The 26,751-nt window shown below is 38.7% G+C and overlaps 1 protein-coding gene across 1 annotated transcript in view; it reads left to right on the top strand.

Moving 5' to 3' along the window:
* Positions 1–26,751, top strand: part of BIRC6 (baculoviral IAP repeat containing 6) — a 310,956-nt gene that overhangs the window by 75,711 nt on the left and 208,494 nt on the right. Inside the window, 13 exon segments of the mRNA XM_054021501.1 lie at positions 3,089–3,223; positions 3,765–3,952; positions 4,776–5,090; positions 5,595–5,694; positions 6,513–6,727; positions 6,888–7,096; positions 7,432–7,778; positions 10,272–10,491; positions 16,296–16,429; positions 19,389–19,526; positions 21,155–21,282; positions 21,893–22,024; positions 24,827–25,042. Of these exon segments, the coding sequence (XP_053877476.1) occupies positions 3,089–3,223; positions 3,765–3,952; positions 4,776–5,090; positions 5,595–5,694; positions 6,513–6,727; positions 6,888–7,096; positions 7,432–7,778; positions 10,272–10,491; positions 16,296–16,429; positions 19,389–19,526; positions 21,155–21,282; positions 21,893–22,024; positions 24,827–25,042 (2,477 nt within the window).

Below are 26,751 nucleotides of genomic sequence, written 5' to 3'. Positions count from 1 at the left end.
CACTGATTAATTTGTGTGTGATGTATCATTATGAAAACCCTCTGTTGCTCAGGCATACATTTTTTAATTTGTTTGTTTCATCCATACATTTGTGGTTGGTATTTCCTTCCCACTAAACCCTCAGTTTCCTTTTTCCCCTTTCATCTCAAAAGTGTGGTGTTTTTTTTTAATGCCTCCTACACTTCTAGTTTGAGTTGTTCCCACTACAGCCTGTTGTCATTAAAAGTGCATTCACCAATCCAGAGGAAATCCAGCTTGACGTCACAAGCTTTTAAAGCTGCCTCTCAGCTCAATATGAAAACTCTGGTACTGGTCATCCACACCATTTTCATCAGTCATGCAGTTCCCTAAAGATGGAACAGTCTGACTTGATTGAGCCTGACTCCTCTTTTAAACCCCCTTTCCCCAAAAGACAAGTATGGAGGTCAAGCATCGAGAGATATTTAGATGGGTTAAAAAACCCCAAGAGGCTTTATTTTTGTCAACTCTATCAAAAAGCACAGTCTCCAAGGAAAGAATTCTGGAATGGAATACTAGGGAGGTGGTGGAATCTCCTTCCTTAGAAGTGTTTAAGGCCTGGCTTGACAAAGCCCTGGCTGGGATGATTTAGTTGGGGTTGGTCCTGCTTTGAGCAGGGGGTTCGACTAGATGACCTTCTGAGGCCTCTTCCAACCCTAATCTTCTATGATTCTGTGAATATTAAATATCTAAGAAGTCAAGACACTTAATGGATAGCAGTCCTAAAGATGATGAATTGACATCTTTCCTGCCCACCCCTTCCTGATTTTTGTCTCTTACTACTCTGGAAAGTTGATTAACATGTATTATTTGTCCCCATCACTGGAATAAATTATACCTGGAGGAAGCTAATTTTACTCCAGTTAGAGGTCTCTCACCCCTCAGCCTAGAAGAGAGTTAGAGATAGAGGTGGGATTATCTTTTCTTGTTTCTGATTAACTTGACAAATTTACACTTTGCCTGCAACATGGCAAAGGGATCAATCAGTAGTCTGCCATAAACTTAATGAAACTGAGAATTTTACTTTACTCAGTAGCTCAATTTTTCAGCTGATTAAAAATTTTTTAGCTAAGGATACTATTCTTGAGTTCCCCAAAAGAAGCATCGTGACTAAGAACTATAAAATCTATTTTCTTTGCAGTACTGGACCACTTCCATGTCTGATAATAGTCTCTTCTTAAACCTCTCTTCATTGAGTTGTTAAACTTTCTTCTGTTAAGTCTAAGGATAAACGTGTCAGAAAAAATTACCAAGGGAATCAAGTGGTCATCTTCACTTACGTGTAACTACATAGGTAGTACCTCATCTTAGTGACCCTACCATAATTAGTTGAAGTGCTCCGGCCATTGAACCGTTCTCTCTTTCTTATGGGATTTCTCTTTTTTTACCGTAGCCTGATTTGAATGTCAGAACAGCTTTACCTTTTAAAGTTAAATCATTGCATTCAAAGCTGTCTTAAACCAGTGGAAGACAAGGCACTATCACGACTCAGCCTTGTAATATTTAGTTCTTTGGGCTGTCTTGATATAGGTGGCAGATTATAGCCCCCAAACCAAAGTACAATCTTAATGTAAGTTCCTGCTTGAGCCCCAATTTTCTATTAATCTGATTTGTCATGATTTTTTCATAGTTGCTGCAGTTAGAAGGGTAAGCAAAATTAATCCTTTTTTAGCAGAACTATTCTTCAAGCTTTACTTAAACTAAGTAGTTTTGTCTTTGTGTCACACTCTTCATTTTAGTTAAGACACATCTTGTTACTTTCCTGTCTATGCATCACAAGGGAATTCTCCTTCATAACTTGAACCTCCCTCAGGGTCCTAAAGTTCTTCCAAGAAATCTTGGTAATCTTTGCTTACTTTATGGAAGTCCTAAGAAAGGGCAGGGTTAAACCCATTAAAGCTGCCATTGCTCATTGGGTCAAAGTCACCATCCAAGAAAGCATGTCTTTTTTCTAACAAGCAATTTCACCAAGGTATCTCTGACCATTCAACCAGGTCAGTATCTATGGCTATGTCTACACTACCACGGTAAGTCTACCTAAGTTACACAACTCCAGCTACGTGAACAATGTAGCTGGAGTTGATGTAGCTTAGGTCAACTTACTGCGGTGTCTACGCTGCGCTGGTTTGATTGGAGACACTCTCCCCCATTGACTTACCTTATGCCTCTCATTCCCGGTGGAGTACCAGTGTCGACCAGAGAGCGCTCTGCCATTGATTTACCGGGTCTTCACTAGATCAACTAAATTGACCCCAGGTGCATCAGTCGCCAGAGTGTTGATCCTGCGGTAGCGTAGACATAGATTTCTCTGTCCAGGAGAGAGGCTATTTCCAAAACTTGCAAAGCTGCCATCTGGTTTTCTCTTTGCTCCAGATACTATAAATTTAATGAGATGTTAGCTGCTGATTAACTTCTGAATCTAATACATTATACTTTTTAAATGTGTTCTTGCCTCTTCTCAGACTTGTTCTTTCCTCTGTATTTTAGAGCTTTTAAATCATGGGTAGTTAGGCTTGTGGCTTAATGTTTGAAATGCTGGAAGATAATCTGATGGAAGTCATGAGTGTTAAATGTTGCTGGTAATAGTGTCAATTTTGGAAGTACTCTCCTTAGGCTTCCTGGCCAATGTAAAGGATTCTAATACTGAACTTCGATGTAGAAAAATCTTTGAACTTGCCCCAAACACATCCATGAGTGTGGGTGAATCTTACCAGTAAATGTTACTTAAGGTTAATGAATGTACTTTTTGCAAGTCAAAATTTTGCCAATCCTTCCACAAACAGAGTGCGGCCTTCATTCTTAGTTTATTTCTGCTACTTATTCCTGATCCTCTGACCAGATAGCACTTTGAGCTACAATTTGAACGTTCAAAATCCTATACCTAAAGATACATTTCTATAAAAATTAATGTATATGTTACAGTAGCTTTATTAAATTGTTTCCTCCTGAAATGTTGGGTGAGAATACGCACAGATTATATTTAACTGCTGACACAGTCCATACTTGAAAAATCTAATGACCACTATCAAAAGAACATTAAATGATGAACAAAATATTTTTTCCATTACAGGAAATGGGAAGATTAGTGGTGGTGCAGCAGCTGAGGGTAGTTTTACCTCCCTTACTGGACTCCTGGAAGTTGAGCCTCTGCACTTTACCTGTGTTTCAACTAGTGATGGGACTAGGATAGAAAGGGACGATGCAAGTACGTTTACTGGTATATACAACCTTTTATTATTTCTACTTGGTTAAAACACAAAAATCGATGTATTCTAGATATAGAAAACAATTTTGGAAGTTGCATAAACCTTAAAATTTTAAGTTGTTAAATGGCAACATACACTTTCTTAGATTTGATAAACAATTTAAGGAAACCACATTTAAATTTAGAAGTTTGAATTTGTTAACTAATGTGTATAGCACATTAGCGTGTGTTTGCATTACAACACCACATGGCAAAAGAAATTGGTTACAGTAACCAGTCCTTGAATAGCACTTTTATTTAGGTGTGTGTTGAATGTACATTTAGACATAGTGCATAAACTACAACTTTTGTAACACACAAGAAAATATTACTTTGTCCAGTTTGCTATGTGAGGAAAATGACGACTTGATACTTTCTCTCTAGCTTGCTTTTAGCCTGCTATTTTATTATTAACCTATAAAGGAATTAAGTATGCCGTGTAGAAGTGCTTTTTGTGCTTCTTTTCTACATACATGTTTTTTTTTCTTTTGTTCCATGCCAGTGAGTACCTTTGGGGTTACCCCAGCGGTTGGTGGCCTCTCATCTGGGACGGTTGGGGAAGCCTCGACAGCACTGAGTTCAGCAGCCCAGGTAGCTTTGCAGTCTCTCTCTCATGCAATGGCCTCAGCCGAGCAACAGCTCCAGGTGCTGCAAGAGAAACAGCAGCAGCTTTTGAAGCTTCAGCAACAGGTTGGAGGCTATTTGGCTATTTTTTCATGCTGTCTCTAAACTTCAAAAGCTGAGAAAGTAGTTACAGAGCTATACTTTTTTTTTTTCTCTCCCCATTTTCATAGTGCATTCTGTGAGGAGGGAACAGCTCTGGGCTGAGGATCACGTTCATTAAACAAAATGATGAAAATGTTTACCATGCAATTTTTTTTCTTTTTTTTGCCTTTAAAATTCTATTTTTGTACATGTGAGGTTTTGAGGGTGGGGAATTTCACCAGTGTCATTCACTTTGGTAAAGAGTATAGTTTTGATTAACAAGCAGAAGAGCAAGATAGTCAAGGAACCACACTGGAATTAAAAGAAAGAGAAGTTGCCATCAATAATGATACCAGTTTACACAAAATAAAAATCCTATATGGTAAAGTGGTGATTTGTATGCAATTTTACTTTTTCCTTAATTAAATCCTAGTTCTTGTTGCATTATACATCTCCATTTTATTTTTGGGATAATTACACAAATTTGAAAGTGAATGTTGGTGAGATGCACAACAGTAGTTGGTCCAATAAAAGATATTGCATCACCCACTGTCTCTCTCTAATTGGGACCAATACAGCTATGACAATACTGCATACAAAGTAAATGTTGTCAGATTAAATAGTATTCCATTTTTCCAGCTAGTGTTGGGTAATTAATAGAACCATAATGATGGTAGTTGGATGACATGCATTTTTACATAGTTTAAATGAAAGTTGAGGTTTTATACTCCATCCATAGTGCATATTGCTAATATGTTTACAGGCAGTGTTGGTGTACTCTACATACTCTGCTTTATTTTTCTTACAGAAAGCTAAGCTGGAAGCAAAACTACATCAGACAACAGCGGCAGCAGCGGCAGCAGCATCAGCAGTTGGTCCTGTTCACAACTCTGTGCCTTCCAACCCAGTAGCAGCACCAGGGTTCTTCATTCATCCTTCAGATGTCATTCCACCCACTCCAAAAACAACACCTCTGTTCATGACTCCACCTTTGACTCCACCAAATGAGGCAGTATCTGCTGTTATCAATGCAGAGCTTGCTCAGCTTTTCCCTGGCTCAGTCATTGATCCTCCAACAGTTAATCTTGCTGCACATAACAAAAATGCAAACAAGTCCAGAACGGTAATTAATTTTCTAATGGAAATGAGACACTTAAATATATTCTTAACAATCAAGACTTAATTATTGGTTTTATTTTTACTTGATTGATTAGTAACAATTCTGTTTATTGACTTTGGTTGAGATGTAAACATTTAACTACTAGATAAAAGAATTTCCTTTTCATATGGCCTATTATAGAAGGGCAAGATAGATAATGTCCCAAATTCTATTAAAAGAAAATAGATTCCTTTTATAGGAGGTAACATAACCATATAGCTGTAATATTAATCCTTTGAACAAGGATTCAGTGGGTTTAAATCCATTGATTAGTATTAGTATTTCCTCATGGCGCATACTAATGCGAAATATAGTGTAAGTGAAGTCAAGAATATCAGACCTGTAAATAGAAGGGACTGAATTGTTTATTCTTACAGATTTGCATGAACAAGACCTTCATATACATACAAAATAGTATACATTTTAATGACGTTTTTAATTTTACTACTGTTTCCTCCTCCTCCTCAGAATCCACTTGGATCTGGCCTTGCTCTTGCAATATCTCATGCTTCACATTTTCTTCAGCCTCCGCCTCATCAGTCCATTATTATAGAACGAATGCACTCAGGTAAAACCAGAACTTTTTCTTAACATCTTGGTTTTGTGTCATGGGATTTTCTGATAGAGGTTGAATATTTTCTAGGACATTTTGATTAGTAGTCTAGCTGCAGTCCTATTTGCCTTTGTAAATAAATGTGTATGACTTTATCATCGTATGCCAAGAAAGCTGAATGTACAAGGACACTTGCTGAAAAAATATTGCAGAGGAAGGTATGTTGGGATCTCTAGACAGGTACTTTAATGAAATACTCTTGCCAAAGGGCACAAATATCTATCTTTATATTAGCTATTTATTTACCCTCTATGGCTTCTTATTATAGAGCAAGAAGAAATTATGAAACTCTAGCGATACAAATGGTGAAATTAAGGAGAAAGCAGACAACTGTTTTGCCCATATAGCATGTGAAGAAGAGGCAACAAATAGGTTTTCCAGCATTTCATAGGTTTCTAAAAGATTTAGAATAGTTTGTATAAGTATACCACAAATTGTTATACCTTTATGCATTTAAGTTTTTGTGTGCACGTGTACATACGTCTGTGTACGCTTTGCTGCATAAATTGATTACCAGTACAAATGGATCTAAGTCAAATATTTTGGACTCCTTACTATTTTGCAAATGAAGTCATGTCTATGATTCAGAACATCTTCAGTCAGATTGCAAGTTTAACGAACTACTTTGATGTTTAGTAAAACTGCAAATTTTCACAAATATAGTCTTTCTGAAGTATACTAAATCAATATACCAAACCACTATTTCTGGACTTTGTATTTTTGGTTAATTGGAATGGTACTGGTGCTTTCAGCCCATCTAACTTTTTTCATAGGAGCAAGAAGATTTGTGACCTTAGATTTTGGCAGACCTGTGCTGTTGACAGATGTATTGATTCCCACCTGTGGAGACTTGGCTTCCTTGTCAATTGACATTTGGACTTTAGGAGAAGAGGTGGATGGAAGACGATTGGTAGTAGCTACTGATATTAGCACACATTCACTCATTCTACATGACTTAATACCACCACCTGTTTGCAGGTTCATGAAGGTAAAAAATTAAAATAAAAAAAAAGCTAAAAATGAAAATGCTTTCCCACAAATATTGATTATTTGAATGTCCTATTCTTTTAAACTCTTTCAAATGGAAGTGTGATTTGTGTTAACTTTTGTTTATGCAACAATAAAGGTTACATTACCTTTTATTACAGATCACTGTAATTGGTCGATATGGTAGTACAAATGCTAGAGCCAAAATCCCATTGGGGTTTTACTATGGTCATACCTATATCTTGCCATTGGAAAGTGAACTGAAGTTAATGCATGATCCTCTAAGAGGAGAAGGTGAAGCTGCAAACCAGCCAGAAATTGATCAACACTTAACAATGATGATTGCATTGCAAGAAGACATACAGTGCAGGTGGGAAGAAATGTGTACACAAATATTCAGTTAAATTTGTTTTAAATAAACAGTGGAAGGACTGGTAGTAATTTTGCATTGCCATTTCCAGGACTTGTTTAAAAATATCAGACAGTGTAACTTGGCCTTGTAATGTAGTACAGATGTTATAATATAAGCTCCGTGGTGGTGGTTTTAAAAAAAGTAAATAAAGAAGTCCTCTTTCCCTCCATTTTCAGTATTTATTTAGTAATGTATATAAAGTAACAAATATTCAATTTTAGCAATTTAAATCTTAAATGTGTTGCTATATGTGAATTTCAGTTGAAAGGTATGCTGGAATTTTCCCCCTGTAGGTACAACTTGGCATGCCATAGACTGGAAATCCTTTTGCAAAACATTGACCTGCCTCCACTCAACAGTGCTAACAATGCTCAGTATTTTTTGCGAAAACCAGATAAGGCAGTAGAGGAGGACAGTAGAGTGTTTTCTGCTTACCAGGACTGCATTCAGCTACAGCTTCAACTCAATTTGGCTCATCATGCTGTACAGAGGCTCAAAGTAGCTTTAGGTGCAAGCAGGAAGACACTAAAAGAACAACCTGACCCAAAAGAGCTGATTCAGATGTCCTCCACAGAGCAGTTACGCACCATCATCAGATACTTACTGGATACTTTACTTAGCTTACTTCATTCCTCCAATGGTTAGTGTTTTTTTAATGTTTGCAAATACGTCAGTTAAAATATTTAAGAACACTTTTACCAGTGTTCCAGAAACCTTGAAAAGCTTAATTTGCTAATTTCTTCAGTTAGTTTTTTGAGCAAAAAGATATGCTAGTAGTGGTCATGTTTGTTGTCCCACACAGTACATAGAAAGCTCTTGTATTATATTGAGGTCACATTTACTATAAAATCAGGATGGAAAAAATAAATGTAAAAAATGGATTGTTCTATTTAAATACATTTTTCCCATTTAAAAATAGATTTGTTTAAAATTTAATTTGAAATTGACAATCTACATTAAGACCTAAACTTCTATAATTTAAAAAATCATTTAAATGAAAATATGCTGCATTGATGCGCTCTCATCAACTTTTAATGAGATAAAGGGGTGCTGCTTTTTAATTATATACAGAATTGGGGGAAACTTCTTTAATTTCTGAGAATAACTCAAGCGTTATAAATATCACAATATCAGGTATTGCATTAAGCATCTCAAGTCTTCATACTGGTGTGAATGCTGGTATTTACATTTTTCCAACTGTAAGTACTTAATTTTTTTTATGCAGGGAAGCTTTTGCTTTAATTACTTTTTGGTTTCAGATTTAGCTAGCAGAATATTTTCTTGATTTGGAATAGCGCATTCAAAGTGTTTACAACTATTGAGAATTTAAATGAGCAGGAAAATTTGCTTGCGTCTTCCAGCCTATGAATAAAAACCTAGTAGGAGAGGATGAGGTTTACTAATTCTAAAAACTTCAAAGGTCTGAGGCCAGATTTTTTAAGGTATATAGGCACCTAAAAAGGCAGGTAGGTGCTGAATTGGATTTTCAAAAGCACCTAAGCAGGCATTCAAAAAGGTATCGACTTCCCATTGATTTCAATCCAAGTGTCCATCCAAAGGTAGTGTTAATTTTTCTTATCTAAAAAATAAGAAATGCATCATTCATTTAACGTAACAAGAAAAAATTAAGAATCTGAATAAATGTATGTTAAGCTATATAAATGCTTACATCTGATTTTAGTGTAGCCTTCTGGTTAGCAAAAAGTACCACTGAATTTAGTATAAAGTCTGTTTTTCGTTGCACATCAACATATTGTAAAACAAGATTAAAATCAATGATTTAAATGCAAGTTTCTTGCTTCCTTAATTAGGTCATAATTATAATTGGTAAATTAAATCAGTCCATCCTGCTTTAAATTGGGTAACATAATTTAGCAATCACTTTGCATAAAATACTTAAATATTCATTGGAGCAGAGTTTTGGACCTGAATCTCTCACATACCCGGGAGTGCTCTAACCACTGGGCTATAGAGCATTTTTCCTCTCTGGCCTAATGAGTATTTTATACAGAATGGAACAGCTTCAACAATAGAGATTTAGACTCACCCTAGAATACTCCATAGCCTAGTGGTTAGGTTCAAATCCCTGCCACTCTCCGGGGATTTGAATCTGGGTCTCCCACATTCTGGGTGAGTGCTCTAACTGCTGGGCCATTGGGTCCTGCACAAAATATGTGGTGGTGTCCCCCTTTTTACCCAATCAGGTAGGTGTATTCCAAGCTGGCTTCTGAGCACACCTACTGGATTGGGCCTCAAAGGGGAAAGACTAGTTTTAGGATCCCTCCAGGGTTTAGGCATGAGCTAGATGTTGGGTGTCAGGACTTAGTAGGTGAATATGCACATGCCCACCAGCAGATTTTTTTAGGCACCGTCGGGACTTCATCAGCAGAAATTTAGGTGACCATAAAGTTAGGTGACAGTTGGGTGAGGGTTTTGTTTTTGATAATGATAATTTTGGATTTAAATGCCTAAAGTGGCAGTTAAGCGGTTAAATCCCCTTGTAGTTCTTCGGAGCCGAAGTCTCATTGAAAGTCACTGAAATGGGACTTAAGCTCCTACGTCACTTAAGCATTTTTGAAAATTTTAGTCTTACCCTTTAATAGTCACATTTTTGCCTGTTTATAATTTTGTTAGAAATTTCTAATATAGGAAAAATCCATGTAACTTTGAACTTACTTCAGTAGCAATCTGGAGAACCAAGAATGCTTTTTAAAAACATTTTTTTAAACAAGCCATACATAATGAAGCATACTGAAAATAAATGTGAAGCTTATACACCTCTATCCTGATATAACGCGGTAAAGCAGTGCTCCAGGAGGGTGGGGCTGCGTAGTCCGGCGGATCAAAGCAAGTTCAATATAATGCAGTTTCACCTATAACATGGTAAGATTTTTTTTTTTTTTTTTTTTTTGGCTCCCGAGGACAGCGTTATATCGAGGTAGAGGTGTATAATGTTTTTTGTATGGGTACCGTTTGACTCTGTATTTTTACCTTACATTCACAGGTGGGGGGAGAGGGGGATTTATAGCATTCCTTATGAATGTAGTAACTTGCTACTCTTTAAAATGTGAAGACAAACACCTCTCCCCTTAAACGTCCATATGCATTTCATTTGATTTCCTTCTCTTATAAGGGCACTCTGTTCCTGTGGTTCTGCAAAGTACATTTCATGCTCAGGCTTGTGAAGAGTTATTTAAACATCTCTGTATCAGTGGGACCCCAAAGATACGATTGCACACTGGCCTTCTACTTGTTCAGCTGTGTGGAGGTGAAAGATGGTGGGGGCAGTTTCTCTCTAATGTTTTGCAGGAACTGTACAACTCGGAGCAACTTCTTATTTTTCCACAAGACAGGTAAGGCATAGAGATATGTTGTAACGTTTACTGTGTATGAATGATTTTACATAATTTTATTACAAAATGTTAGGTTTTTAACTTAGTATTTGGGAAGATGGCAGATGCATTTTTTTCCTACTAGCACTAACAATAGAAGTCCAGAGGCTTGAAAAATGCTAATTCTGATTTTTTATTTCCTATTGTTTTTCAATATAATGTAAGCTTTTCATTTTAAAAAGTTCCCTTTTGATTTAAGCACTGATTGAAAAGATTACCTAAATTGGAGGTACAGTGTTGTTGTGTCTGGAGCCAAACGGACTTATCCAACTCACCACAAAGATGAGAACTTCCCTTGTAATAAACTAATGATCTGATCACTACATCTAATTACAAAGAACAACCACTAAAATTATATTTAAAGAACAATTTCTTAACAGGAAATCTCCATTTTGGCAGTCTGATGCAACTTAAAAGTGAGTCCAATGCTTTCTGATGGAAAAGCAGCGTCAAAGTAGAACATTTCTAAGTTGTAAAGGAAGTATATACACTTGTAAGTTCTTAAAAGCATTGCTTGCATAGATTTCGGCTACATAAGTGAACACACTCAAACTTTTGGGTTAGCAGTATCTGGGGATACACGAGTACTCTGCCTTTGCCCTCTTGTGCTTATCTTCATCCAAAAATGTACAAAGGGGCACGGCTCCACCCACCGGGCTTGTTGCTGTGAATTCAAGAGGCAGTGATCAAGTATTCAGTAGTGTCAGTCACTGCCTCTGTCTTTTCTCTTGAGAGAATTTACCTCTTTCTCATAACTTACCAGCTTTAAGTTGTGCCCTTCCATCATTTCTATGATGGCCAAGAATATTTTGCACCTGTTTTTCCCTTTAAGTTGCATTCATGCTATGTGTGATGCCTCTAGTAACTGCACATATCAAAACTTGAGTCTCCTGAAACTCCACCTGTTGGGACTAATGTTTGGAGGTGCCAGTGCCAGGTATATAGGTTTTGTGCCTCTTGGAAGTTCATTGTCTATGAAACTTGACAGCGTTATCCTGCTATGCAAGCTTCAATGTCAAAGGACCATATCAAGCTGCCTTTGCGGATCTCTGATTTAATTTTATTCCCTGACACCTTGCACTGGAAGTTAGGACTCAGTTCAGCTGTCGAGTACCACATTCACTTTGCTGGCATATCCAAGTGGGAGGTCTTTGAAGAGCTCGCTTCCAAGTACTGTGATTTTTCTGATCGAAGTGGTGCCATGACTCCGTAATTCTTGATCTATAACTATGGGCCAGCTTCATTGTGCAAGACATTCTCTGTATCAGGAGCCTAATTAGTGCACTGTTGCCTTCCTTTGTCTTGGGTGTCTTTTGTCTCATCTCTGCAGTGAATGTCTCTGCATTGGGAAACCACGGTTCTGTCCCTTAGTATAAGGGACTTAAACAATTAGATGAGTGGGCTTTCCCATCAATTATAAAAAGCCTACTGGGATCTCTGGTTGACCTCAACATCCATACTTCTCTCCAAAATAGTGATTGACATCAGGTCCCACAACAGGAGTGTGAATTCATCTAAACTCAATCATCATCCAGCTCTGTAGTTATTCTTTAGCCCAAATAAAATCAGGGAAATGTAGCGGGCCGAGCAAAGTGAGGCCTTACGCTCAATTCAGTGTAATGTCTAGCCGGCCGCAACATGATGATGTTTTTTGAAAACATCTGTTCAGGACCTATTGATTTTGATAAAGATGAAAAGTCTGATGTCCACATATGTAAATGTTATGATTATATAGAAGGGGGGAAACGCAATGATCTCAGAGGCCTTCGCAGGGAGCAGAGTCACGCTGCGTATAGGAGTGAGGCAGTGACCTCAGGGTTAGAGTTCAATATGGAGGTTAGGGTGTCCCTATTATGGCCAGACCCCCTCCTAAACTGGGCCCCCTGCCTGGGTTGGTTAAGGGAGTGTCATAGTGGCTGGCCTTAAGGGGGCAAGATTCCATCTCCGTATACAGCTCAGCCTACATGAGCAATGAAATGTGCAACCCTCTCTAGTCCTCACTCTCCACCTAAGAACAGGAAGCCAGGAAGATGTTTTATATAGCATGTCTGTAGACAGTATAAAGTAACAAATAGTGTCAGCTCAATACAACTTCCTAAACTGGGACAAACTGCTTCCACTGTTACATGAGTAAGGCTGCGAGTCTGTCAGGGAGGTCATGGAAGTCATGAATTCCGTGACCTTCATAACTTCTGCAGCGGCTGGTGCTGGCTCTTAACAGCTAGCAGCAGCAGTTTGGGTGTGTGGGAGGGGCTTAGGGCTAGGGGCAGGAGGTTGGGGGGCATTACCTCAGGGTGCAGGGCTCCCACTGGCGTGGCTCTGCAGCTCCTCCTAGGTGGAGGGGCCTCGGGGGTGGGGTGGGGGGGGGTGTCTGCTTGCTGCCTGCACCCGCAGGCCCCACCCCAGCAACTCCCATTGGCTGCGGTTCCAGGCCAATGGGAGCTGGGCATTTGGCAGTTGTGGCAGGAGTAGTGCATGGAGCCCCCTGACCCCTCCACCTCCTAGGAGCTGCAGGGACATGTGGAGCCCCCCCAATACTGGTGCCCACAGACTGCCCTCCTGACTCCCCTCCCTCCCCCCGAGCACCCGTGGCCCCCCACCCAAGTTTTAGTTAGGGATATACAGGTCTGTCGCATTTTACTCTGAGGTTGCATTCCGCAGTCAGCATGTAAAGTGAAAATTGCGTACAGTCAAAATTACATTGAGAGTAATGGCGTGCGGAATTGCCCCCACTACATGTACAGTATTAAAATTGTTGTTGTTCTCGTTTTTGCCAACCGCGTAAAGCTGAAATCGCGCATGTTAAATGCACGTAAGATGTGACAGACCTGTATAGTAAAAGTCACGGACAAGTCACGGGCTGTGAATTTTTTTATTATACGTCACCCGTCCATGACTTTTTTTACTAAAAATACCTGTGACTAAAATGTAGCCTTACACATGAGTTGTTGAAGTGAGACCAAGGAGGATGACTAATTAGAGCTGTATTTTAACAATACCTCAAAATTCTGAGAAACTGGAGCAGATAAAAATCTTTTTTCTTTGCAGAATAACTTCATAAGTACAACACGAGCATAAGATAGACCACTAATCAAGTTTCCTCTCTCTGCTATTGCCAGAACTAAAGATGGCTGAATACTGTTTTTTGTTCATTTGCTGCCAATTCCAGAAAAATCAGTGTCTAGAAAATAATTTTTTTTTGTTTTGAAACAAAAAATTCAGAAAAAAATTCATGTTGGACTGAATAAAATGCTTCCTTCAACAAGACCTGAAATTTTTCAATTCAGTTTTGGGCATTTTATAAAGAGAGGGAGCAATAATGGCAATTCATAGACATTCATAATGACAATGAGCAGTTATTGTGCCGGGGGAAAAAAATGAGAATTACTGCATAGGTTAGTGCACACACTTAGGATATGAGACCGAAGTTCAAGTCCCTGCTCCAATGACTTAAATTTTTTTAAAAAGTAGAACAGCTTCAGTAGGAGAAATTGTGTGACGCAACCAGGCTATCCCATAGCCCATTGGATAGAGAGCTCACCTGTAAGGTGGGAGATTGTAGTTCACATTCCTTGCTCACATCAGACAGAGCAGGAATCGAACCTGGGTGTCTCAAATTCCAGCTGAGTGCCCTAACCACTGGGCTAAAAGTTATAAAGAGGCTGGTGCCATCACCACCACCACCTCCGCCAGCCCAAAAAATAAATGTCAAAATGAACAGTTTCATTTCAGCATTTCCAAAACACTTCAGTTTTTCAGTTCAGTAACTACTTGACAACCTTGACCCAATTTCATGAATAGTTTTGGGTTGACCAAAACTTAATTTTTCAGCATATACGTTTTTTGACAAAAAAATTTCATGCAGCTCAGAATAACTCCCCTAGAGGAACTTGCTTCCTCAATACCTAACCAGTTAGTGGTAGTCCTGTTTTGAGTGATTGTGGTTTATATCCCATTGTCCACTTTTCTGCTTACTGCACCTGTGGATATTCTTATCCATAATCTTTTTTTGAATAGTACTAATCTCTTGGACTTAATACCTTAGGGTAATGAGTGAAAGGAATGTAATGATTCTTTAACATTTCTGTTCATCATAATAAATACTACAAGCAGACATATCAGGAGATCTGCAGCTCAGATTTTTTGGGTTATTAATAGGCAACAAGTGTATCAAATTCTATACAAACACATTGCTAATTACATTTAACAGCTATATAGGGCTTATCTCTTCTGGGATCTCTCAGAGGCTATTGGGATTGGTTTTTGAGGTTTTTGCAGTTCACTATTAACTCTGAAACTTAATGATGACACTTCAAATGCTAGTATTGTTAAACTTTTTCAGTGACTTGTCCTAACAAAAACATTCTTTCTTATCCAGTGTGGTTGAATCGTACCCATCATCTTTCCTTCTGCTCACTTCAAAGGTGGCTACAAGGAAATACAACAGCAAAATATAAATATGTGAATCTCAGTTCTTTCATGTTTTTTGGTGGTGGTGTTAGTACTGCACTCAGGTGATCTAGCAACATATCTGTGCTTTGGAGGGACTGAATAGGGACTCCTGGAGACTCTCTGATGCCCTTTCCACATTTGCAGGGGTTGCTTCACAGCAACATGAGCTGCTTTCTTCTTTGCAAGGCTTAGCTGGGTTTTCATCACAGAGATCTCAGTTACTAGTGGTTTAGGAAGTAAGAAGGTGATTTGAAAGCAGCTCCATAGAAATATAAATCAAGCAGCACCTGGAACACAGGTCCATCCTCTTTGGAGTAAGAGCAAAAGACTAGGGCTGAGAATCAACCCAGATCTTAAGTGTAATTAACTTAATTGCGCGGTCTCAAAGCCAGCATTAGTCATCTTGATTATTCAGATTTGATACTATTCTTAAAAAAGATGGTAAAAATTTTCAGAGCATCAGCCATAAATAATTGGCTGCTGTATTGGGGTGTGCAGGCTTTTGTAGGCTTATAACACATGGGCCAGCCTGTAACCTTCACCTCAAATAGGAAAAACTTCTGCTGCCACTTGAATTCTCCCTTGTCCTCCTGGATTCTTTGACGAGTCAAAGGTTGGAAAATTCTCTTGCTAACATAGGTGTTCCAGGCTGGAACTTCCAGCAAACTCAAAGCAGTGCTATTTCTGAACTTTGTTTTTGAGCCAGGTGCCATCAAAAAGTATCACCTTATTCCCTCTTCATGACCTGCTGTCAGTTAAATAGAAGAGTTTGTTCCCTTGGGGAAAAAATGATGGTAAATTGTTAAAATGAAGGTTACAAAAAACCTTACACTTCAGGCAAAAGGAGTACACCTACACGGGAATAATGTGGTGTAGATAATGTGGTAGATGGGGAATTCAGTCCATGTATGTTTTCAATTATTCATTGTTTTACAATACCCAGAATTATAATAAGTAGGGACAAGTAGAATAGGAAATGAAACTGGTCAATTCTCAGTGAAGAAAATGCATAGATTGGGAACTCTGCAGGCTTCTAATGGTAAATTACTGATGATGACTTAAGGTTAAAATGAGAAACTGCAGATTTTATATTATTACATCGTTCCTCTAATAGTACAAATTGAACCCTGCCTACCTTTTTGAACTACAGCGCTCATTTTTTACCCTTATCTTCCTTAATCTTTGATTTGAATGTGTGGAAATGTTGTTGGATGTATTTTCCAGGAAGTATTACTGCATTTAAATGCTTTTTATAAGAATTATAACTGAAGAGAATTGTTCAGTGTGTTAAACATTTTTAATTTTATTTTTAGGGTCTTCGTGTTGCTTTCCTGCATTGGCCAAAGGTCACTTAGCAACAGTGGTGTCTTAGAAAGTTTGCTTAATCTCTTGGATAATCTGCTGTCACCTCTGCAACCTCATTTACCTATGCACAGGCGCACTGAAGGTAGTTCTTCATTTTAGGAGCTATATTTTCAGATTAGATCTTGATTCTAATTAAAGAGTATATTTTCATAACGGGGGCCTGATTGCACCTACTATCAAAGCAGGTTAAGTTAAAATCCCCTTTTTCGCTTATTTGGAAACATTAATTTTTTTTGTGGGGGGTTAAAATTTCACATTCTTGGTCTTTGCCCAAACATGACTTTTTTTCCTTCAAGTTTTGAGCAAAATCTGCCTCACTATTCTTGTTCAGTTAGGATGAAAAGGACTTTTACATGTTTAAAAAATTATCCCACTGTGTTTTCAGACAGCTGTAGCAAAAGTAGCTGAATTTCAGAATTAGGCACAGATACAGTTCTCTTTGGGAACTAGTCTTTGTTTGTTTAGCAAATATAGTTGGATTTAATTTGACCAAATTATGGCTATTTGAAAATTAATAGAGCATGCGGAATATAAAATTGCATTAAGTGCATAGCTGAAATGCCCTTAACTCATGAGTAGCTAAATGTTTCTTTCTAAATGTTCTGACTTTAAATGTTCATAGCTCTCTAAAAATTCTCAATTGATATTCTCCAAACTAGACTTACTTTGTACATCTTAAAATCATGACAAATTTGAAGAAAATCAGTTAATTGCCTTTGAAATTTGTGAAAATTTCAAATTATGGAACATCCCTTAACTCATGTACACTTACAAAGTTATAAAAGGCTCATCAGTTTGGATTTATAGGTTTGCAAGCTTGGTAAATGCTAGCTGGCTCTCTCTGCCTCCCTACTATCCTGAATCCCTCAAACAAAGCTTTGTAAGTGACGGAGGGGAGTTGACTTATTGCTCCCCATCAGTCTACCAAAGGCTAGTACTGCCATACCCTCTCACTTGGTTCTCATAAGTTCTTATGATCTGCCTCTGCAATTCCTCCACCCCTTCTGCCCTCTTCCCAAAGCTGCCAATTTCTCCCTTATCATCTTGCATCACTATTCCTGCTCACTGAGGACTTAAGAGCTTCATCTCTGTTGGTTTTCCAGCTTCCTTCCCCTTGGGCAACACAGGTGAACACTAGGGAATTAGAGTGTGTGATGAGTGCACCAAGTGTGACAGAATTCCCAGTAGAGGGGAAGGGGTGAGAAGAAGCATCAAATGTAGAGAGCGAGAAAAGGAGTGAGAAACTAATGGTTCTCTCCCATTAGTCCTTCAGCTAAGGGTACATCTATACTACCCGCCGGATCAGCGGGTAGTGTTTGATGTATCGGGGATCGATTTATCACGTCTTGTCTGGACGTGATAAATCGATCCGCGAATCGACGCCCGTACTCCACCTTGGCAGGAGGAGTAAGCGGAGTCGATGGGGGAGCCGCAGCAGTCGACTCGCCGCCATGAGGATGGCCAGGTAAGTTGAACTAAAATACTTTGACTTCAGCTACGCGAATACCGTAGCTGAAGTTGCGTATCTTAGTTCGAACCCCCCCGATAGTGTAGTCCAGGCCTAAGAGTCAGAAAATAAGACACAATAGTAGGGGAGAAAAATAAGGTGTTTGGGGTGAAAGTGAGGGGGAGTGCTAAAATTTGGGGTGGAGGGGGAAAAAGCGTTTAAGAAGTACTTAGATATTAAGAGAAATTGAAGAACAGAGGTATTGATATGGATAGAAGGAAAAGACATAGTATGATCATTTAAAAAAACAAAACAAAACAACCCAAACAACTTTTATACATCTTTCTGTGGACCAGACTCCTATACTGTAGATCAGAATCTTTTTGTTTTTTTTGTCTGAAACCTGGACTGATGTGCAACAATAGTCACCCAGAGAGCCATCCTAGCTCTTGTCCCTCTAGTCTTCATTGCCAGTTCCAGGCCCTACCATAAAGTCTCTTCTGTTACCGTTTAGGATGGGGCAATATGTTCCAATGGACAGAGTACGGGATGGGGAAGTCAGAGTGCCTAGAGTCTGTTGCTTGCTCTGCCAGTGACTGGGTGTGACAACTTGGGCAAATCACTTCTGTGCCTTGGTTTTCTTATCTGTAAATTGGAAATGATACTTGAGTTGACTGAGCATTTTGAGATAAAAGGACAAAATGTCCTGTATAAAAACCATGTAGTTATTAAGTGTGCCACTTAAATATAGTATTTACACACAGATATGAAAATGTGATTTTAGCCTGCAATGTGGTACACAATAATCTTTGGCCTACTGGTGCATGTTGTGTCTATATAGGCATCCAGTTTGTTTAAAGACACTGGTTGAGTGACCTGATGGTCATTGATACACACTAATTAGTGTGTTTTATAACTGTTTTGAGGACAGAAGAATGACTCATTGATTCAGAAGGATTTCTTGTGTGATGTACAAGTAGGTTTTGTGTGACTCACATGCAAAAATCCCCACCCCCCGTTAGCGTGTGTGAGGCCAATGCAGGCAATAATGATATTAGTGCTATCAGTTTGCAGGGGGTACTAGGTCTTGCCTCAGTGTGAGGGTTTCAGCTTTCCCAGCAACTGGCTGAGATTTCACTTTGAATGAGAGCTAGCTTGCTGAAGAGCAATCTGTGGAAAACAGGGGAATGTTAGTGGATTGAGAAGAATAACTGCCCTTTTGTTTGTGGGGCCTTGTTTGCCTTTTGTTACCAAGGTTCACAGTCAAGGGGACATTAACAGTGAGGGAGAATCCTTCTATTTCCATTTTCATCTGACAGGAAGAATTGTGATCTTTGCTTTTGGACCTTACTTCAGCTCTTCATGATTCCCTTCCTTCCAACTTCTTTCTGTGCTCTGAGACCCCATGCAGTGATTCTTGAGTGCAAGTCCTTTCTTCTGCTTGTGGAAGGAAACATGGAAACCCTTATTACCTAGAACTGTGTACACCATAAAATGTCTGTGTGGGGATTCTTTAAGCATTGCTTTTCTGATTTAGTAAATTTTTGAAATTAGAACAATCACTCAAATGTCACCTAAAACCTACTTGTTTAAGGGGTATTGGACATTCCCATGATCAGCTGGGTTGTAATGCTGGTATCCAGACTCCTAGACTATGTGGCAACAGTTGAAGATGAAGCAGCAACAGCCAAGAAGCCTTTGAATGGAAAAGAGAGGGAAAGATTCCTGACAGGTATGGAACACTTTTATAATATTTCTAATTCAAGTCTAGATTTTAGAGATCTTTGTAAAATGTTCAGTACTGCCAGCTCCAGTGTTCAAAAATGATTCAGAATCATGAGATTTTAAAAATACAACTTGGGATTTATTTATTTATTAGCCTTTTGGTTCTTGACCCATTTATGAATTACATTTTCAAACTCTTTTTCACAACCATGATGGGTATAAACTAGTTTAAAAAAAAAAAAAATTGAGATTCTCACATTATCCCATGATACCAGGAGCTGGACCTTTAAGAAACTCAAAATATTGAGACTGTCAGTAATATTGCGAGAGTTGGCAACACTGTTAAACCGAAAAAAGGACAGGAGACACTGGATATGGTTTAATTAGGCTGCAACTTTATTATTAGATGTCTGGGACTACCTGGCAGATAAGTGTACAGTTCAAGTAACTCCATGATCATTTCAATGTCTACCCAGGGGCTTCTGCCAGCCCCCCTTTTTCCATCCTGGTCCCCAGCCAACCGATTACTGGGACTCGATCAAATCCCTTCCCCCTCCCTCAAATAGGTTATAAAGGAAAGGGGGGGTTGACTCCCTGCCATGCCAGTCATAGGACCCCTGTTCCGCTCCTTTAACAAACACCTCCTTTAAGTCCTTTACCAAGCCATTTATCTGGTCACTGTATCCCTTCCCTATGGAGTACCTGCACTGGACATCCACCCCACATTCTAGATTATGATGTCACAACTCATAACTTAACTCCCTTCCCTGTTCACCATAATAAAGCCTACCCAAACCTGTTGTGGGGAAAGCAAAAACCACATCACATCATGTTGGTCAATCTGGTGGTGAGGGAAAATTCCTTCCTAGCCCCCCGAGACAAGAGTGGCTAGTGCAATGCCCACAATGGGTCCAGACCAAACTTAGTATTTTGCCATTTCCAAGGGGAAGGAGTGTGAGTGCTGCTCTGCCTGGTCCAGAGAAAAGGGACTTTTCCTGCCAGGCTTGCTCTTGGTCAACTCTCTGGCCCTTTCAGTCCCTGGGGGATGAGTCAACATTATCACGCTAACCCACTCTACATTTTCAGCAGCTTCTGTGTCTCTCTCTCACTACCACCTGTAAAGTGCTATACTCCTTCCCCCAGCAAGCTGGACAATGGTGCCCGTACTTAAGGTGTGGTGCGGTCAACTTGACGTTTGTGTGACTGTGTTTGTAGGTAACGTGCGAGGAGAATGGTGTGTTTGAGTAAGTGTATTTCAATTTCTAGCTTAGTTGTGGGTGGGGGTTTTTTGGGTTGTGGTGTGTTTTTTGTTGTTTTTGTTTTGTTTTTAAGTGTCATCTTTCAAGGGGAGAAATGTGAGTGATAAGTATTCAAATTATGGTGCTTTTGGTTTGTATGAGTTGAACTAGTCTTGTTTGTTCTTTTCATACTTCAGAACTTGAAAATAGTAAATGCAAAATTGTACTGTTGACCCTTTTAAGCTATGCAGTAATGCTGCCACCTAAAGTGAGGATTGCATGACAGTTTAGTAGAAGCCTTAAATGAGTTTATAGAATAACGACTTCTTATTGCTCTCAACTATTTTAGGAACTGTTAAAAGTGAGCCTCAAATATTGATATGTTTCTTTCCTTTAGGCAACCAGTGGAGTTTTATTAATAATAGCCTACATACCCAGAGCCTGAGCAGATCTTCTAAAGGCAACAGTAGCCTAGATAGATTGTACTCCAGAAAGATCAGAAAGCAACTTGTTCATCATAAACAGGTAACTTTCAGTGTGTACTGGCACTTTTAATGTAAGATACTTGAGCAATGTACTTTATTTCTTAAAATTCCAGCTTTGGGCATGGAGCTCATTCAATCTTGCTTTTGCAGAGGCCTGGTTCTGTAGTTAAAAGCTGTCTCTCTCTCTCTTGACATGCATCTCAAACTGCAGGGCATGGGATCTGCTGAAATCATTCTAGTCTTGTGGAGCATATTGTTATACTTCCCTGTGGTCCATATTTGATAGTAAAACTTTTACATTTTTGGTGAATCAACAAACGTCTGAGTGCAAGCTTCTAGAGGCTGACCAGCTATAATTCAACAGTATATCATTTTTAAGACTGTGTTCACTTTTAAATGCACCTGTACAGGTTTTGTGACCCTGTGTTCATATCTAAAAATTCTCTTAAAATATTGGTGGTTCTTAAACCTAATCTGCTCTGACTCTGCTGGCAGCCCATTGAAGTTGTATAATTCAAGGTTGTACAAAAACTAAACTTAAAAAGGCTCAAATTGCAATTTGAATTGAAGTTTACTATCATATGAAAATACTGATCCTTTTCGCATCTTATTGCTTAATTTTTGTTTTTCCTATTAACATTTTCTTTTAGCAACTTAACTTATTAAAAGCAAAACAGAAGGCTTTGGTGGAACAGATGGAAAAAGAGAAAATACAAAGCAACAAAGGATCATCATACAAACTTTTAGTAGAACAGGCAAAACTAAAGCAGGCTACTTCAAAGGTATGATGTTCTGAAACTGCAGTTCACTTGTTGTCTTTTGTGTGAAAAGACCTGTTCCTGCAAAATCATTTTTGTCCTGGGTTGACTTTATACAAAAAAAAGTGTTTCATTCTGGCTCTTATCAAGGCTGTTCTGTTTGCCGAATTCAGCAGCCATCTGTAAATGTCTGGCTTGGGAAAAATGTTTTAGTTGATTCTGCTACAGGCACCTTTTAGTTGATCATAGCCAAAATCACCAATAACCTAGAAGCGTTTGTAGTGTCAAACTAATCTATAAATCACAGTAAACACCTGACAGCACTTGTCTATAAAGAACTGAAAATGTGCTTTATATGGCTAACTTATGAGTGTGATTTTTTTTTTTAAAGGAAATTGTCTTGGGTGAGTAACTAAAAAGTAAGCATGTCAATCCTTCTCCTCCCAAAGCAAACAAATGCTGTATTGAAAACACTTGCTCTTATTTTTAGAAAGTTTAGCTTTCCACAAGCATGGTGGCAACATATAAATCCTACCTTGTTGTTATGAGCTCTGGATTCTGGGGATGAAAACAAACCCAGGCATGCTCGGAGAACAATCTAGTAAACTTCAGTGCCTTGTCTGCCAACAGAAATGGATCAGGCAGTATGGACATTCCTTTGAGCATAAAACAAGTAGACCAGTGGCACCTTAAAGACTAACAGATTTTAAGGTGCTACCGGACTCCTTGTTGTTTTTGTGGATACAGACTAACACAGCTACCCCCAATACTTAAAACAAGTAGGACTCACTTCATAGATACCAGACTTGAGTATCCATTTAGATTTTTACCTTTGGAAAACTTTAGGCTTTGGAAATCTTGTTACCTATCAGGACTTCTGAAAGCCTTTAAGGTATCATAGATGCATATAGGTTATAAAAGAGAAATCAATAAGCATGTCATTTTATAATTACCATGGGAAAAAATAGGGTTAAAGAAACACCAGCAAATTTTACCAAGCACTGCATTTTCACTAACACTCATCTTTGTCATGAGTTTCACTTTCCTGCTCTTTCTGCTATATTCTTGAGTTGTCACTTAAGTGAAATAGACTCTTCTGCAGCAGCAACAATAAACCACTTCCCACCTTGCAGTGGTTAGCATGTAGTCACTTTTCCCTTGCACAGTAATAGAAGGGCCAGAAAGATTTTGCAGTTGGAACAGAAGGAACTCCATAGGTGATCAGGGGAGGGGAATCGTAGGCCTGCTAGCGAATACTTACAGAGGCTGAAGGGACTCAGCCATTGATCCAACTGTGAAGCAGGTAAGTGAACTGGTTGGCCAATCCTGGAATTGAAGACTCAACAGTGGAGTGCAGCAGGTTTTATAAGTCAGTGGCACAGTTTTAAACACCTGCACTGCCCCACTGGCTGAAATATGCTGTTGGTTAAAGCTGTATGGGATTCGCTTTACAGCAATCCTGCTTGTGTTGAAAATAATAGGTTGCATTAAAACCTTCCACATTTAATATGATCTATCTATTGTATGTACATACCATGTATGTGATAAATTACATTTTATGCCATTTTGATCACATCACCTGTTATCAGTGCCATCTTCCAGCATTCCAAACTTGGGAGTAGCTTCAAACAGCTGCCATGTTTTTTTTAAAAATAAACAAAAAAAAAAAAACCCCAAAACCCTGTCCAGGCAAAGGTTTCCTTCTGTCCCCACTCCCCAAAAAAACACAAACAAAAAAAAACCCTGCAGCCAAATGACAGTGACCCTTGCTCACTCTGGAAAAAAAGATGGGGGGGGGGGGGAGATGAGCGGGTGGTGCTGTTAAAATAATACAGGATTCTGCCCAAACAGTGATAAATTGAAGGTATCCAACTTGCAATGTATTAGTACTAGAAATGACAGCTGCAGACTATTGATTACCATATAATCAATCCCAAAGGGAGAGGCAGGAATTAAGCAATGGAAGAGTGGTCGACGGGGTGTACAAAGTGTGTGACACAAGGCTTATACGGTGTAACAAAGAATCCTTGATTGTACATGTCAAGAAATAATGTCTGTATGTTTTCATATAGTTTGAGTCTTAAGTATTTTGTGTGCCACCAGCGTGCACATGTTTACTTCTCTTTGTGCAGGGTAGTTGAGGCCCTGTATATCTGCAGTTCCAATTCTTAGCCACTAGGAAAGAACTGAGAAGTCAGTATTCTTGATGGGCCATACATTTTAGTTATAATTTACTACTGTGTCGGAATACAATGCTTTTGAATTTATGGTAACTAAGGATCTATGAACAGATGTAGGAATATGAAAAAATTGTATCAATTAAGAGTCAAGTTTCTAAAACCAGTTTTTCTGTAAAGTAAGTATACAGAATACACAATGGTGTTGAGAAATCTATCAAACTCTAGAATATCTTTGAGGATGTGAGTATGACTATAGTCTTAGTCATTGCATGGTTCTGGTTAGGCTGAAACTATAGCGAAAGGAACTGAACCCACGGTAGTTTAATATTATATTACTAAATTCAATCTAAATAAATTTTTAAAAAGCTACTCCGTAGTATGAAAGTTGATTGACCTTTGTGTAAGATGAACTGCATTACACACTTATGGCTTTGTTACTTGAAAGCAATGCAACCAACCCAAATTTATGTCACGTTCCCATATAATCTTAATATAGGCCCAATATGAGAGTGTGGGATTCTCCATTATTATTAAAAAGTTCTAGAGGCACTGTTACATTTTTCCAACTCTTGATATGCTTACATGGAGAAAATAGGCAGTTTAGTTTAAAAATTTAACACTTGTTTTATATTTTGTAATTATGCAGCATTTCAAGGATTTAATACGCTTACGTCGGACTGCAGAGTGGCCTCGTTCTACTTTAGACACAGAAGTATCGACGACAAAGGAAACGCCAGAAATTGAGCCACTTCCATTTACTTTGGCACATGAACGTTGTATCTCAGTAGTGCAGAAGCTGGCGCTCTTTCTTTTGTCAATGGACTTCACTTGCCATGCAGATCTACTGCTGTTTGTTTGTAAGGTAAACAGAATGCTACAAAAGTAGGCAGTGGGGTTGTTAAAGTGAAGTTCATTTTTATCAAGAATTATCCTAAAGTATGTGGTCTTTCAGCATAGTATTGATGAAAATATCTGTCAGATGCTACTTTTGCCTTTTCTTGAGGATACATTAAAAATACTTAAATTAATGAATTTGTAATGATCCCTAATAGTCTCAGGTTCCCATGTTTTCCAGTATTTGAAAATTACATAATGGAATTATGCTTGCAAAATATCTCCTACAGAGCACCATTTTAAAAGATACTTTTACATTAATACAGTTTAGCTAGAACAAATTGAGAAGGGAAACCTGAGAAGGGAATATTTCATCTACTTATTTTAGCTCTACATAACTTTATTGTTCGTATGAACAAAGTATACCATTTGTAAAGGAGAAAGCTATTACTTTTTTTTTTTTCAAACCGTATTATTAAATACACACAACTAGTACATTCACAACTAGTAACACTATTACAGTAAGTTTATATCCTATTTTCCTTTAAAATAACCTACTTTAGAGCACTGTCACTCACAGTCATGTTTTGGCTTAAAATAAAGATTTTTGTATAAAGAACATGCTCGTTTAATTTTAACTGCAGACAAAAGTAACCAGGAACCTTTGAGGCTTTTAGATGCCTCGTTTTAGCTCTTGTTAAGCATATTGTTTCAGTTTTACACCCAAAACTTGGATGCAATCTATTGCATCTGTTTGTGGTTGTTCCTTGAGGCTTTCTGAAACTTTTTTAGAACTACGTAATTACAACTTTCCACCGTTTGGAAACATTTGAACTGCACCTCAGTTTGTTCAGATACCAGATCCAGTTTAGTTTTGTCCACAGGCTCCAGGTCTTGACCAGGCTCTTTCCGTTCTTGTGTCGGATTCTCTTCCAGCAGATGTGCAAAGAGAATAGCAATCCAGTGCTCCTGTCTCATTGTGATCCTAATCTTCTTCAAATCTGGTTTTAGAGTAGTAGTAAGCAAAATATTTCTTCTTTTTCCCCCAACTCAAGAAAATTGAAATATCTGGTGCTTTGTTTCTTGAAAGGGATTACCTGCCAAGCCCATTCTTTGTTTCCTTCTCCTTCATTATCATGGAGCAGGCCAAATGGAGGAAGCCAAAGAGCAAGAAGTCCTTCTCAAGAGCCATAGAAGGAGAGCTCTGCTGTGACTGCGCCAGCCCATGCACCACCTTCTCTGCAATGAAAAGGGGCTCAGTCAATACAGCTTGTAGGTGGCCCCCAACTATCCTTCCTACCAGCAGCCAAAGTCCCCTAGTTGCCTCTACGAGGACAGGTCAGTCCTTCAGATCATGAGATTCAGCAAACTGATGTACCTTCCCCAAACATGGACTCCTCATGGATAAATCAAGAACCTGAGGTGGAGTTTTGATGTTAAATGTAATTGGCAGAGCCCTGGTCTCTTCTTTCTCCACTTAAGAGGAGCATCTGTGCTGCTTTTGGAATGTTCACCTGTATTTTCTCTTCAGCTGACTTTCAGAGGATGAGGAATGGGGGGATTCAGGGTTCCTATACCTACACAGGCTAAGAGCCAAAAGGACACAGCAGACAAGAAGAAGCTGGTCCCTGTAGGACCAGTTTTCCATTAAAAGGCAAAAGAAACTCATAAGGCACAGAAAAAAACCCCAAACTGCTCCAGACCCTAACCTCCTTTCCAGGAGCTTTATCTTAACAC

The sequence above is a fragment of the Malaclemys terrapin genome, chromosome 3, assembly GCF_027887155.1.
Source record: "Malaclemys terrapin pileata isolate rMalTer1 chromosome 3, rMalTer1.hap1, whole genome shotgun sequence".
Lineage (NCBI taxonomy): Eukaryota > Metazoa > Chordata > Testudines > Emydidae > Malaclemys > Malaclemys terrapin.
The sequence above is the reverse complement of the archived record's forward strand: the minus strand, read 5'-3'. Positions and strand labels throughout refer to the sequence as shown.